Source organism: Macaca thibetana, chromosome X (assembly GCF_024542745.1).
Source record: "Macaca thibetana thibetana isolate TM-01 chromosome X, ASM2454274v1, whole genome shotgun sequence".
Lineage (NCBI taxonomy): Eukaryota > Metazoa > Chordata > Mammalia > Primates > Cercopithecidae > Macaca > Macaca thibetana.
Window position 1 is genome coordinate 50,109,380 of NC_065598.1, and position 15,081 is coordinate 50,124,460.

The window sequence follows — 15,081 nt, forward strand, 5'->3', positions numbered from 1 at the left end:
CATCTAATTGATTTTGTAGCCACAAGCAGAGCTGTGTGCAAACAAATGTTTTCCCTTACATCCCATAGTCATTTAAAATAAATCTCTGGAGCAAGTTACAAGATCTCTAGTAATAGTGATTTCTTTCTGTCTGACCAAGGTGCTAAGGCAAAGTGAGCTACATAAAGAAGGAAGAACCAGGGCCTGTAACTGCTGCCTCTGGTACACCTTGCCCTACAGTAGAGAAGAGGACCCTGTGACTCCTGGCCTATGGGAAGAACAAGATCTCTCTGGGAGAGGCTGCCTAGGAAGGCAAAGTAAGCATTGGCTTTGGAGTCAGACAGCCCTGGCTTTGAATCTTTGCTGTGTAACTTGGAATTAGTTTCCTCATCTGTCAAATGGGGATAATAATGGCTAATAGGGCTATTGGGAGGATTAAATGAAATAATGGACACATAACATCTAGCAGTATCTGGTATATAATAAATACTTAATAAATGTTCATCCATTCATTTATGTGTTCTGTCTTCTTAAATATTTGTTAAGTGCCTACTATTTGGAGGTCATTTTCCCTTTTCCCTGCTATGATAGATAACAATCACAGGTATTTTTCACAAAATGTTTTCTAATTACAATGAGAATGCTCCCCAGGTAGAAGAACAGCTTGAGAAGCAGCCACACGGGATCTAAGGACGGATTCTTACAGTGCCTGGGAGCCAGGCCCTGTAAATGCTGTGCTTATGGCATCTTGGGCTGGAAAACTGATCAACTAGCTCCAGATAGCCAATTCACAGATTTGTCTGTCAATAAAAGACATGATAACAAGGTACTTCTAACCACAACAAGTCTCAGGCAAATTCCTGCTATAAAGAGAGTTAAAGAAAGCACTCATAAGCCACCTGCCTCCCGAACCTCAGCCCTAGCAGAGAGTGGGCTGAGCTCTCCACAGGAGAGCAGGCGGAGCCGGTGACAGCCAGAGCGCTGAGCAATAATAGCAATGATGGTCCTGGAGCTTTTGCTTTGGAGCAAAATAAATTTAAAAAAAAACCAGTCATGCACTATAGGGCATGCAGATGACAACTGGCTCAGTGGAGTGAACAAACACTGGCAGTTCTGCTGCCAGAACACACTCTTGCTTTGGCCTCCCTGCCCAGGCAGCTCACCCTGTCAAATACCACCTATTACCCACCCACGTGAATGCAAAGAGGCAGGTAAACAAGGAGGGGGAGAAAGTGGAAGAGAAAAAGAACGTCCTTAACTATTGTAAGGAATTATCAAGGCATAAAGCACCCAGTCCCAGGAATACCTGTGATGCTGGCGGTTGTTGGGGGAAGAGTTTAGAAGCCCAGGCTACTTGTCCTAGAGCAGAGGCAGGTCAGGTTGCGAGCTGGCCTCTTATTCTGGAGGGCAGTCAGAAGAGAAGACAGAAAAAATGCCCAAGCCAGGTTTCTGGGAAAGACCTAGTACAGGAAACAAGTGTTCAATGCCTTTGGGATCAGGGGCCAGAAATTGATGGTGATGGATACCGTGAAGACACACTAAGGAAAAGTACAGTATTTTAATAAAGATATTTAGGGATAAGAACATGATATTTACTGAGTATCTGCTATGTGCTAAGCATGGAGCTATATCCTTTATGTAGATTATCTTAATATTCACAACAATCATGTGATGCAAGTATCATTATACCCATTTTCCAGGTAAGAAAACTGAGGCTGGGAGCAATTTAATTGGCCAGCCTGAGGTCATCCAGTTAGGAAATGGTGGAGGTAAAATTCAAACTTGTGTTGCCTGCCTCTTCAGAGGCCTCGTATCTTTCATATGTACTTACTTGGCGGATTCAGCGGCTTCCTGTTCCGATGTCCTCCAAAGCCCACCAATGCCATAGTAGCAAGGGGGCTGAGCCTGCTCAGGTTGAGATCCCAAGTGACCCCTTATTGGAGGCAGGAAGTCACTGGAATGGAGTGCAAAGGATTCTTGCTCTGCTGGGACACTTTGTGAACCCTGTCCCGAGCCCTCCAGGTGGCCAAGGCTGAGGGGTTGTGGCTGCTCCAGGACCTCCTCGGGATTGAGAGCACAGGAACCAGAGGTTTCTGAACTGAAATACTGGGGTGGCAGCTCCTCTTCCTCCTCCTCTGCCTCTGCCTCCTCCTCCTCCTCTTCCTCTTCTTCTTCTTCTTCCTCCTCCTCCTCCTCCTCCTCTTCCTGTTGCTTCTGCTGCTGCTGTTGCTGCTGCTGTTGCTGCTTTTGCTGCTGGGCTGCACGAAAGAGCCTGTACTTCTCCCAGTTGGGAGGAGGAGGGCGAGGAGGAGGAAAGGCCTTCTTCCTGGCTCCGAGAAGATCTGACTGGGTCTCATCGCCTTTGCTAAAGAGCTCCCTCCTATGCTGCCCCCAGGCCCGGGTGCTTTGGGGATCCAAGCTGATGTGACTCTCTGAGAAGGCACGGCTGCGCAGTGGGTGGGGCATGGAGGCAAGGGAGCTCCCCTCCTCATAAACTGAAGTTTCCTCTGATTTTTTCAAAGCATGTTTGAAGTCTCCAAGGAGGTCAAGAGAAGAAATTGCTCGGTAGCTTGACAAGTCCAGTGCTGGGTTCTCAAGGCAAGGATGGAAAGGGGTTGCCCATGAAAAGCTATTCTTGGAATGAGCCATTTCCCTGCAAAACATCAGATGAGTACTGAGAAAAACAAGCAAGTTGCAGATAGGCCCATAGTTTGGATGACAACATTTATATAAAATTTAAAATGTCCACAAAACAATGTAGTATGTGTAGTAAATGTAATAATAATAGTAATAATAATGATAGCTAACACTTACTGAGCATATACTAAATACTAGGCACTGTTTAAGTGTTTTCCATGTCTTCACTTATCTAATCCTTACAATAACCCTAGGAGGTAGCTATTACTATTGCACTGATTTTACAGTTGGGGAAATTGAGGCATAGAGCATTTAAGTAACTTGCCTGGGGTCATAAAGCTAGTACATGGTAGAGCTTGGATTTGAACTTGAACAGTTTGCTCCAAAGTCTGGATATACACACACTACCCCAGTCTGTTTATAGGAGTCAGATTGCATATGCTGTTTTCTGGGGCGTACAAGCCTGGTTATCCTGCCTCATCTGTTGTTTTTGTTTGTTTTTCATTATAAAAATTTCGAATATTTGGCCGGGCGTGGTGGCTCACCACTGTAATCCCAGCACTTTGAGAGGCCGAGGTGGGCGAATCACTAGGTCAGGAGATCGAGACCATCATGTCTAACAAGGTGAAACCCCATCTCTACTAAAAATACAAAAAAAAAAAAAATTAGCCGGGCGTGGTGGCGGGCGCCTGTAGTCCCAGCTACTCGGGAAGCTGAGGCAGGAGAAAGGCGTGAACCCGGGAGGTGGAGCTTGCAGTGAGCTGAGATCGCGCCACTGCACTCCAGCCTGGATGACAGAGCAAGACTCCGTCTCGAAAAAAAAAAAAAAAAAAAAAAAAAAATCGAATATTTAGAAATGTACAGAGATTGATTGCTATAATACCCATGTTCCTACCTATCACCCGCTTAGTAAGTTTGAACACCTTGCCATTTATGTTTCATGAATTTTTCTTAAGAAATAAGAAATAATACCTACCCTTCACATAACTCTCCACTTCCATTCCCCTACTGTCTCTCTAGATGCAACCTGTATTATGAATTAGATATATACACTTTCCATGTTTTTATACTTGTAACAAAAAACACCAAACAGGTCATTCATAGTTATCTGCTATTTTGGATTTAAAATATCTCTTTCTGGCCAGACACAGTGGCTTATGCCTATAATCCCAGCACTTTGAGAGGCTGAGGTGGGTGGATCACTTGTGTCTAGGAGTTCAAGACTACCCTGGGCAACATAGCAAGACCCTGTCTCTAATTTTTTTTTCTTCTTATAATTAGCTGGGCATGATGGTGTGTGCCTCTAGTCCCAGCTACACGGGAGGCTGAGATGGGAAGACAGCTTGAGCCTGGGAGGTTGAGGCTACAGTGAGCCATCATTGCACCACTGTACTCCAGCTGGGGTGACAGAGTAAGATCTTGTCTCAAACAACAACAACAACAAAAAACTCCTTCTAATGTAATTCCAATCAGAATTCTCAATAGGAATTTTTAAACTACATTTGACTACAGAATTTTTAGAAAATTAACTTGTAATGAAAGCAGGATATAATATTAAAGAGTATTCTGCTTCAGAAGAAATGGGGGAGGGGGTAAGTAAGGGATAAAGTATATCATAAAATAATTGTAATTAAAACAGTGTGTTATTGATCAACAAAACAGAATAGAAAGTTCAGAAACAAAGCAGACTACCTATAAAAATGTCATATACATAATCTTCCCCCAAAAAGGAGATAAAGAAATATTACTTAATAAATCTTTTTGAGATAACTGCAAAGCAGTGCTTTTTTGAGCTACATCGTATCTTATATACCAAAATAAATTCCAGATCAAGAGTCATGGATATGTGTGTGTGTGTGTATATATAATTTTAATATATTATATATGTTATATGTGTATATATTATGCACATACATAACATAAGAAAAACCTATCAGAAAATTAAAAAGACTATCATTTGAAGTGAAATAAGATTCTCATAAGCAATAGAAGAAAATCTCCAAATAAGTCCAGGTTTATTGGAATATACATAAAAATTCAAACTTCTGTATAATAAAGACTGACTAAAGTTAAAAGACATCTCTTTAGTCTCAGAGTATAAAGAGTTAAGCCCTCTAAGCCACAAGATCTGGTTTCCTGCTGTAGCCTGTGAGCAATCAGCATCATGCTAAGTCCTGCCCAGCGACAGGAAATTCCAGGGGTTCAATTAAATCATCATACAGAATATCCATTCAATAATCATGATGAAGATTGGAAATATTTCTTTAAAAAATAAGAATACACATAATGATAGCCAAACTCACACAGAATGGAAGGCAAAATGTCCTTGATTCTCCTCTTATCCCGCCCCCATTCTGGTCAGCTCACCACTCATGTGGATCAGAAATTCATATCCAGACATACCCACTATTTTCTTATTTGGGCCTTTGCAAACCTATAGATCATTAAGATTGTAACAATCCCTTTTGTGCAAACTGTTCCACCTGGCATATTCTCTCTCTCTCTCTCTGACACACACACACACACACACACACACACACACACACACACACACAAAGGTGATGGACAAATGGAAAGTAAAAAAATGACAAACGTGTACCGGGCAGAGAAGCCTTTCCTGACTAGTTTATCAAAAATACAGGCAACTTATATTTAATTATCCTTATTCTACTTCATTTTTTGAGTATTCATCTTCATCCCCACCTAATATCATATCACATACCTATTTTTACTTGATTATTTTCTGTTCCAATCTCTAACTAAAATGTAAGCTCCATGAGGGCAGGATCTTGTCTGTCTCATTCATAGGTTTCTAGTGCCTGGCTCACAGTAGGTGTTCAATAAATATGTTTAACAAAGGAATTATGGTCAAAATTAAAGAAAAAATAAATTATGATACCCATTTAATACATAAGTTGAATTAAAGGCAAAATACAACAAATAAGACAAAGAAGGGCACTATAATGTTAACAACTAGAACACATGATGAAGGTCTACCTCCTCTGATCTTTTATGCACCAAAAAACATAGCATAAAAATTCTTAAAGCAAAATCTACAGGAAATGCAAAGGTAGAAAACAAGTAGAAACAAAATATGAGACTGTTTCAGCTGATGACAGATCATGACAGTCAAAAACTAAGATAATGAGAAAGTCTAAATTTCTTCATATACTGAAACAGACTATATTTTTTTAATCAAGGGTCCATTGAGTATATTTTTAATTGGCTATATACTGAGCCAGAAAATGGAAGTAGTACAGACCATATTTTCTAATGACAATATGGTAACACTAGAAATTAATAACAAAATGAAAATTAAAATCTTTAGCATGTAGAGAATAAAGAGGGAAAAAATTCTTCCACTTTAGTCAAAGAGAAAATCTAATTTGAAATTGTTGAATACCTAGAAAATGACAACAATGGAAATATCAGAAGCTAGAGGATATGGGTGACTAAAGCAGTAGTTAAAGAAAAGCTTGTAGACCGGGTGTGGCAGCTCACTCCTGTAATCCCAGCACTTTGGGAGGCTGAGGTGGGTGGATCACTTGAGGCCAGGAGTTCCAGACCAGGCTGTCCAACATGATAAAACCCTGTCTCCACTAAGAATAGAAAAATTAGCCAGATGTAGTGGCATGTGCTTGTAATCCCAGCTACTCGGGAGGCTGAGGCAGGGGAATTGCTTGAACCTGGGAGGCGGAGGCTGCAGTGAACTGAGATCGCGCCAATGTACTCCAGTGCTCTAGCCGGGTTGACAGAGTGAGACTCTGTCTCAAAAAAAAAAAAAAAAAGAAAAGAGAAACTTGTAGCCTTAAATACTTATATTAGTATGTAAGAACGAATTAAAATAAATGAATTAAGCATTTAACAAAAGAAGAAAAGAATCATAAAAATAAACCTAAAACAAAGCAGAAAGATAATAAAACTAATTGCAGAAATTAATATACTAGAAAACAAATGATAGAATAATTAAAGCCAAAACCATTTCCTGAAAAGAAAATAGAAAACAATGAAACAGGTTAACCACTTGCTAATCTAATTTAAAAAACACCCAAATGCACAAAATTAGAAATTGAGAAATAACCACAGTTACAGAGTAAATGAAAAGGGTAAGAAAATACTTTGTTGTATCCCATAAAACAAATTTGAAAACTTAAGGTATTTCTCTACAAAACAAATATTACCAAAACTGATCGCAGAAAAATGAGAATATATAAACCCACCAGTTACCATAGGGAAAAAAAGTATAAATTTGACCAAAAAATAGCTCAATCACACAGTCTTGTGTTAATTCTACCAACCTTCAAGGAAAAAAATCAAACCAATGTTATTTACACTTTCTAGAATCTGGAAATCTAGAGAATAGAGAGAGAAGAAAAGATTCTTGCATTACATTGATACTAAAACCCAGCAAACAGAACAGAAAAGCAAACTAGAGACCAATCTCATCTGAGAATACAGATGCAAAAATCTTAAATAAAACATTAGCAAACAGAATCTAAGAGGATGTTAAGAAATATAATACACCATGATCAAGTGGGGTTCATCCTAGAAATGTAAGACTGGTTCAGTAATAAAAAATCTACTGATATAATTGACAACATTAATAAATCAAAGGATAAAAGGTACATAACAATTTCCCTAATGCTAAAATGTATTTGATAGCAATTCAACATCATTTCCAGATTAAAAAAAAACCTAACAGAAAAAGATGTCTATTTCCATAATACCATCATTATCATCAGACTTTTTTTTTTTTTAAGTCAAAAGTCAATATTGTGCTTAATGGCAAAACACTAGAGGTATACCCATTAAAAACAAGAACAAGGCAAAGGTGCCCACTTTCCCCACTAATATTTAATACTGTTCTGAAAGCAATAGTGCAATTTGACAAAATAAAGATGTACGCATTGGAAGAAGGGTATATCTTCTCATTATGTATAGATGACACAATTATTTATCTGGAAAATTCATCAGAAACTTTTTTTTTGAGACAGAGTCCAGCTCTGTCACCTAGGCTGGAGTGCAGTGGCATGATCTCCGCTCACTGCAACCTCTGCCTCCCAGGTTCAAGAGATACTCGTGCCTCAGCCTCCCAAGTAGCTAGGACTATAGGCATGCACCACCATACCCAGCTAATTTTTGTGTTTTTAGTAGAGACAGGTTTTGTCATGTTGCCCAGGCTGGTCTCAAACTCCTGGCCTTAAGCAATCCACCCACTTCAGCCTCGCAAAGTGCTAGGATTACGGGCATGCACCCCTGAGCGCAGCCTCATCATAAACGATTTAAAAACGAATACCAACAACAGGAAAATTCAATAAGGTGTCAGGGTACAAAATTCATATATAGAAATCATCTTTTCTATATAGATGCAACAATTAGTTAGAATATATAATGGAGGGGAAAATCACATTTACTGCAGCAATTATAAAGATAAGATGCGTAGAAATAAACCTAACAAGATATATGCAGGATCTATATGCAAAAACTTTAAAACTTATTGAGAAACATAAAACTAGATGCACATAAATGAAAGGACTCACAATTTCCTAGTGATGATGACTCAACATTGTTAAGATGCCAACTCTAAGTGAATCTATAAAATTAATAGAAACTCAATAAAATTGTCAACAGATTGCATTTTGGAACATTATTGTAAATTTCATATGGGAAAAATAAAATCGTAAGTATTATTATGAACAGTATGGAAAAAGTAGAGTAATGAAAGAGGGAAGACCAGCCCTAACAATTATTGAAATAATTTCTAAAGTCAGCAGTAAATAAGGCAGTCTCACAAATAGAAAGGGAGATCCATGGCACAAAACAGAGAACACTAGAACACTGAAGTCAACTCAAATGCATAAGGGAAGTTAGCTTGTGATGAAGCATTTCAAATAGTGGGGGAAGGATGAATTATTCAATACATAGTTTTAGAACAACTGGATAGCCATTGAGACAAAAATAAAGCTGAATCATCATATCACTTTTTACACTGAAATAAAGTTTAGATGTATCAAGACTCAACCGTCAAAAAAATACCATAAAGGTACTAGAAGAAAACATTTTAAAAACTATAAAATAATCTTGGCAGAACAAGTTCTTTCTAAGTAAGACACAAAACATAAAAGTAATAAGGGAAAGTTGATAAATTTGACTTCCTAAAACTTAAAAAATTATGTCCAGAAAAAACATCATAAAGTCTAAAAGTGAAGATATACTGGGAAAAATATTTGTAACATATACAACTAAGACTAAATATCCTTAATATGTGAAGTATGCTTACCAATCAATAAAAGGGACCAATAACTCCATAGGGAAAAAAACGTATAGTTCACAGAAAAATACAAATGACTTATCAATTTACCAAAAGGTGTTTGATCTCACTTAAAATTTAAAAAATGCAAATCCAAACAATAATGAAACTTTTTTAAATAAAAAAAGTTAAATAATTAATGAGGATATAAGGAAACAGGTGATCTTATATGCTGTTGGTGGGAGTTGAAATTAGCATAACTCCTAGGGAGGGCAATTTGGAAGGCAAAGAAGGTAAAATGTGCATTTCCTTTGACCCAGTAGTTCTACTTCTAGGGATTTATCCTACAGACACATTCCAACAAGAACACAAAGAGACATCCATAAGGATATTCACTGTAGATTTGTATGTAATCACAAAAGACTGGAAACCATCTAAATGCCCTTCAATGGGACTAGTTAAATAAAATAGGGAATATCTATATATGGAACACTATGTAGCTGTTAAAGGTGATGCAATAGATCTATGTGTAACATAGAATAATCACTAGAATAAAAAAGCAGGATGTAGAATAGAAAAGATGTGCAATATGTTCCCATTTTTGTAAAAAAGAATGTATATACATACACACACGTTACTTTTCTGGAAGGATACACAACAAACTGCCAGTAATGTCTCTTGTGAAGAAGAGTTGTACTGATGGTTTGGGGTGAGATTCTCTTATTGTGTGTGTGTATGTGTGTGTACACTAAATGCATTTATTACTTTTTTCAATTAGTAAACAGAAAAAGCATAAATCTGATTTTGTCATACATTTTTCTGCTTGAAGCCTACATTATTCATAAAATACAGACCCCTTACTAGGATTTGTAAGGTTCCTTAAAATTCTGCCTTTCCTACACCGCCCACTTCTTTTTGCCTTTACATGCTCTGTTTCCTCTTTATCCTCTCTTTCCCCGTCTTTATCTGACTTACTTTCAGATTTCCACTGAGATATCATTTCCTTCAGGAAGCCTTCCCTGATTCCCCCAAAGGATGGGATAGGTGCCCAGACTCTCCTTTAATGGCACCCATTAATTTTCCTAGCACACTACTCCTTACTTGTCTGCCCCTTCCACATAACCATATTGAGGGTGAAGGCCATGTAAAGTTCACCACTATGTCACCAGTATCCAGCACAGTGCCTGGCACACAGTGGGTGCTCAGTACGTATTTCTTCAGTGTGAAATAAATGCAGGTTTGTGTGACTATGGAAAAGAAGAAAAGTTAGATCTCTTTTACTGTAATCTCGCAGCCCAGGTTGCTAGGCAATGGGAACAATGAGTAGCAGAGCAGGTAAAGCAGTCAGCAGCTGTCCAATTGCTCCAGAATCTGATTGGGGTTTTTGTGTGGTGGAGGGAGGGGGAGCGGGCTGGGATTTATCTCGAGGCTGTGTTTGCATAGCAAGTCTGTTGTTTTTACCTAAATTGCATATTTCTTTGGGGGTAGCGCAAGCTAATGGAAATTATTTGTTTTGCTCAACCTTATCAAGCTTCCTAATTCTATTACTGGGCTGATTTACCCTACGGTGCTTAAAGAGCACCACACTTCATGAGCTGCATGGAGCTTTGCTGCTTTGATCAAAGCTGGTGCCTTGTCAATGCCGTCCTTAGCTGCACATCTCAAAAGATGAGGTGCTTGTCTCATGTAGGTGCTTTCATAAAATGCTGCTTTCTACTTCAACTGGGTGCCTGGCCAACGCCCTTCAGCCTTGTCCAATCATTTTTTCACTTTTTGGTATCCAAAGATTAAGGATTAATGGGTTATTGATATTTACCTTGAAACCTTTATGGTCAGTTCCCTTTTTCTTCATTCTGGAGGAGTTCTGGGTTTGTAGAAAAATGAGGTCAAGTTTCCACTCTACTGGGCTCTTACCATTCTTTTTTCCTTCTCCCTGAAATGGGATTTCAACCACCTACCCTTTTTTTTTTTTTTTTTGACAGGTCATTTATTTTTTAGTCTAGGGTAGTTGTCTTCACAGAATTTCATTTATATTTGTTTTTTTTTTCTATTTCTTGCATTTCAAAGTATAAATATGAGGACATTAGCACATATAAGAAATTAATAAATATACTGCCAACATATGTTGAGGGTACATGCTTAAAAAATCTTTCTGAGAAGGGTACATGATCCAACTTTTATTGGAAACCACTAGTCTGGGAAAACAGCTCATAATCAAAGTGGCTCCTCATCAGAATTACCCAGGAAGTTGTTTAAAATGCAAATTCATAGGCCCCAACTCTAAAACTGGGATTTCATACCTCTGTGGTGGGCTCCAGGAATCAGCATTTTAAGCAATTCACCTAAAGGATTCTAACACAGGTGGTTCAGGGACCATATCATGGAAACAAAGGTTCAGAGTAAAAGGGTTGGGAGTGCTATGATTTGGGGGCAGTTATTTGTTCCAATTAGGTTGGTTTCCAAACTATACATTCTGTCCCCCACCCCTCACCACACACACTTGGTTGCCCATTTCTATCTCCTGTCCCTGCCTCTCCCCCGACCTTCATCTCCAATCTAGATTTTATGAAATGCAGCAATATCCTCAAAGGCAACAGTTGGGCTAATGTATTGCAGCTGTGATGAAAACAACCCTGCTCCATGATAACAATCAAATTTACCACATTTTCTTCTTCCCTAACCAGGGCACAGGACAGGCAATAGAGCAAAGCAGAAAGAACACAGTGTTAGAAAGACTTGGGTCTGAATTTCAATAAAATTTAAAAATCTGGCTCTATAACTCAAAAGCTGTATAACCTTGAGCAAGGCATTTCACTTACCTCACTTTCAACAAAATACCTGTCTTACAAATAAGCAGTCATGAAGATGAACTATGTAAAAAGGACCTAGAAATGATGCTAGGAACATGGAAAGTTGCCTTCACAGCTGTATGCTTTAGCCCTGCTCCTTGTTCCCATCAAAAGAATTGGACTGCACTCCCTGATGAATGTTCAACCCTGCTCAATAGCCAAGAAACCAGGAGACCTCAAGTCCCAGCCCAACCACATGGCTGACTAGCCAGGAGGCCCTAGTTTACTAAGGATTTTCAGCCTGGACTCATTCACTCACTTTTCTTATCTACTAAAAAGGCAGATATAATAAAAGGCAAGTTTAGGCTTAAGAGCAGTGTGACAATCAAAAGGACTGGATACTCAAAGTGTCTTGTTTAAGTACTAACTACGTGTGTTAGCCTTAAAAAATCCCTCCCACCCACCCCACCCCGGTAATAAACTCCAGAAACAGTTGGAAGAAAAGAACATGCCCTTCTAGGGACATCTGGTGCCCCAAGTCATGGAACTGTGACCCTATCTGGAGGTACTGGGCACAAGGCAACTTGGGAATTGCTATTCTCTGTGTCAGCCCTCATTTTAAAAGCACTGCCCTCCCAACTCACCTGCCCTGTGTTGGGGCAGCCTGAGACTTGCAGAGTCACTTACTTTGAGCGGGCAGAAGGAGACCAACTCCAGAAGGGGAAGGGCTACCCTTAATGGGATCGTCTGGGCCAATGTGTGTATTAGTCATTCCTTCAACAAATCCTTGCTGAATATTACACTGTGCAAGATAACCAGATCAAAGGGGAGCAAAACTGATATTGCTCCTGTCTTCCTGGCTTTAACAATTGAAGCAAAATGGTGATGGTGAAAGGGAGGCTTCCACTGAAGGGTGTCAGCCTCAAGCCAAGGATATTCGTTGGCCTCTAGAAGTCCTATTTTCAAGGGTATCAGGCCTCCTAAATGTACAGAAATTTGCAACTCTGCTTTGAGACCAAGTAAGGATTCTTTCCTTGGAGTGGACGGCAAGGACCTTCATTAAGGAAAAGCAACTACTCGGTTTCTTTCCTTTTTTTTTTTTTTTTTTTTTTTTTTTTTCCTGAGACAGTATCTTGCCCAGTCTGGAGTGTAGTGGTACCATCTTGGCTGATTGCAACCTCCGCCTCCCAGGTTCAAGTGATTCTCATGCCTCAGCCTCCCGTGTGCCACCATGCCCGGCTAATTTTTGTATTTTTAGTAGAAACTGGTTTTTGCTATGTTGGCCAGGTTGGTCTCAAACTCCTGACCTCAAGTGATCTATCCACCTTGGCCTCCCAAAGTGCTGGGATTACAGGCGTGAGCCACCATACCCAGCCGACTACTCTGGTTTCTTACTTCTTGCTAAGTGTTGGGCCCCGTGCTAGGTACTTTCATGTATGTATTTCCATTAATCTTCACAACAACCATTATTATCAGTTTGCAGATGAGACTCCTGAGGCTTAAAAAGGATAAATCATTTTCCCAGCTAGTAAAAAGTGCAGTGTCCAGACCTGCCTTGTCTGTCTCTGAGAGATAATCGCAGGGAAGCAAGGACTCCTGGGGTAGAGCAAAAGGTACTTGCGCTACATTCATCCTCAGGCGTCCATGAAGGCTTTAGCTCCTCACTGAGGAAAGGAGAGGAAGCATAAAAGCAAACTATGAGAAAGGGGTTTGTTGACATCAGCAAGGAGACTATATCTCAAAAACAAAAGCAAATTGCCTGCCAAGACGAGGGTTGTTCATCTCTTTTCCTCTTCCATGGGTTGCCTTTTCTTCTGAAGAATAGATTTTGCCTTTTTGTTAAAATATATAGGTATATATATTTTTTTTGCCTAATAGGAATTGAAAATGAAAACCAGTATTTGCAGAGATTGAAAAGTCTCCTCCCACCTCTTCCTCCACCCTTTTGAAGTTTCTTGTTTGGAAACTTTATTTTTAAGCTCACCACAATAGCTTGGCATTCCAGAATCTCAGTAGCAACAGCACACAGGTCCAAAGCCTCTCACCTTTCCCTTCCCTCAGCAGCCGTTTAAGACTGCTCCAAGAGAAACAGACACTCCCAGGTTATTGCCGAAGGAAATATTTGCAAGATCCAGGATGTAAGACACAAGGAGGATATACCGGGAGGGGAGAAGGACCCAGAGAGCTTGTTGCTGCCACCCCTGCTTGCCCCTGGGTCCACAGAAATTCAAGTAATGAACAATTAGCTTAGCAACAACAAACGCAAGTGGCAGTACTTGCCCTGAACCTTCTCTAGTCCTCAGGAGGCTGATGCAAAGTGTACTGTGAAGAAATCAGAGAAGTCCTTGCTTTATTGGGGCTGGCCCAGGTGAAGCTTAGCTCCTTCTCTCCAGTGACCTCAATCTATATTTGTTGTCAAGTAATACATACATATGCAGTCACTGTGGTAGAGAGAAAATGTGCTTCTTTGTTAATAATGGCACTGAAATGCAAACTAGTGCTAGTGACAGAAATGAAGGGAAATGGAAAAGCCTTAAGAAAGGGATGCTTCTGAGGCAGATAATAAAATTTTTATTGGTGGGGGTGTGTGCGAGGGGGTACTATGTTGTAGTGGTGGTGACAAATTTGGAGATTCGTAGAGGTCTGGTGATGTCAAAGTTCTCGTGGATTTAAGTAAGCAAAAGTGCTAGTGGATGGAGAATTCCAGCAAACCAAATTCTAGCTAGCAGTGAGATTAAGCATGTCTGGTAAGTAACATTGTCTGTCATTGGTACAGGAATTTTTTACAAAGCCCTTGATCTTTAACTTCTCAGGCCTATATCAAACCAACATGGGCTGCCTCTTCTTCAGATTTTCTTTTTAATTATAAATTCCAACAACTTGACATGTACCTAAAGAACACCATGTACATTCATATCTAGCTATTTACATTTTACCAGATTCCTTCCTGAATTTTCTTTGTGTATGGCTACTATCAGATTCAACATGTCGTTTCATATTTTGATTATTATTATTATTATTATTATTATATGGAGTCTTGCTCTGTCACCCAGGCTGGAGTGCAGTGGCGCGATCTCGGCTCACTGGAAGCTCCGCCTCCCAGGTTCATGCCATTCTCCTGCCTCAGCCTCCCGAGTAGCTGGGACTACAGGCGCCCGCCACCACACCCGGCTAATTTTTTGTGTTTTTAGTAGAGACGCGGTTTCACCGTGTTAGCCAGAATGGCCTGGATCTCCTAACCTTGTGATCCGCCCGCCTCGGCTTCCCAAAGTGCTGGGATTACAGGCGTGAGCCACCGCGCCCAGCCATATTTATTATTTATTTTTTGTTAATATTACAGCCACTCATTCCTGGGAAAGATCCAACATTTGCATACCTGTCACTGTTAGTGGCTATTCTATTTTGTTCCAAGATGATGATATATTA

General features: G+C 39.7%; 1 protein-coding gene across 5 annotated transcripts in view; it reads right to left on the reverse strand.

Annotated features, from left to right (window-relative positions):
* The window catches only part of SHROOM4 (shroom family member 4), a 237,488-nt gene that overhangs the window by 19,553 nt on the left and 202,854 nt on the right, over positions 1 to 15,081 (reverse strand). For all 5 annotated transcript variants that reach the window (XR_007722675.1, XM_050776814.1, XM_050776813.1 and 2 more), the window contains one exon: positions 1,811 to 2,632. Coding sequence is in view for 4 of the 5 variants with exons in the window: in XM_050776814.1 (XP_050632771.1) it covers positions 1,811 to 2,632 (822 nt within the window). In the remaining variant the exon portion in view is untranslated. The remainder of the gene's footprint in view (positions 1 to 1,810; positions 2,633 to 15,081) is intronic.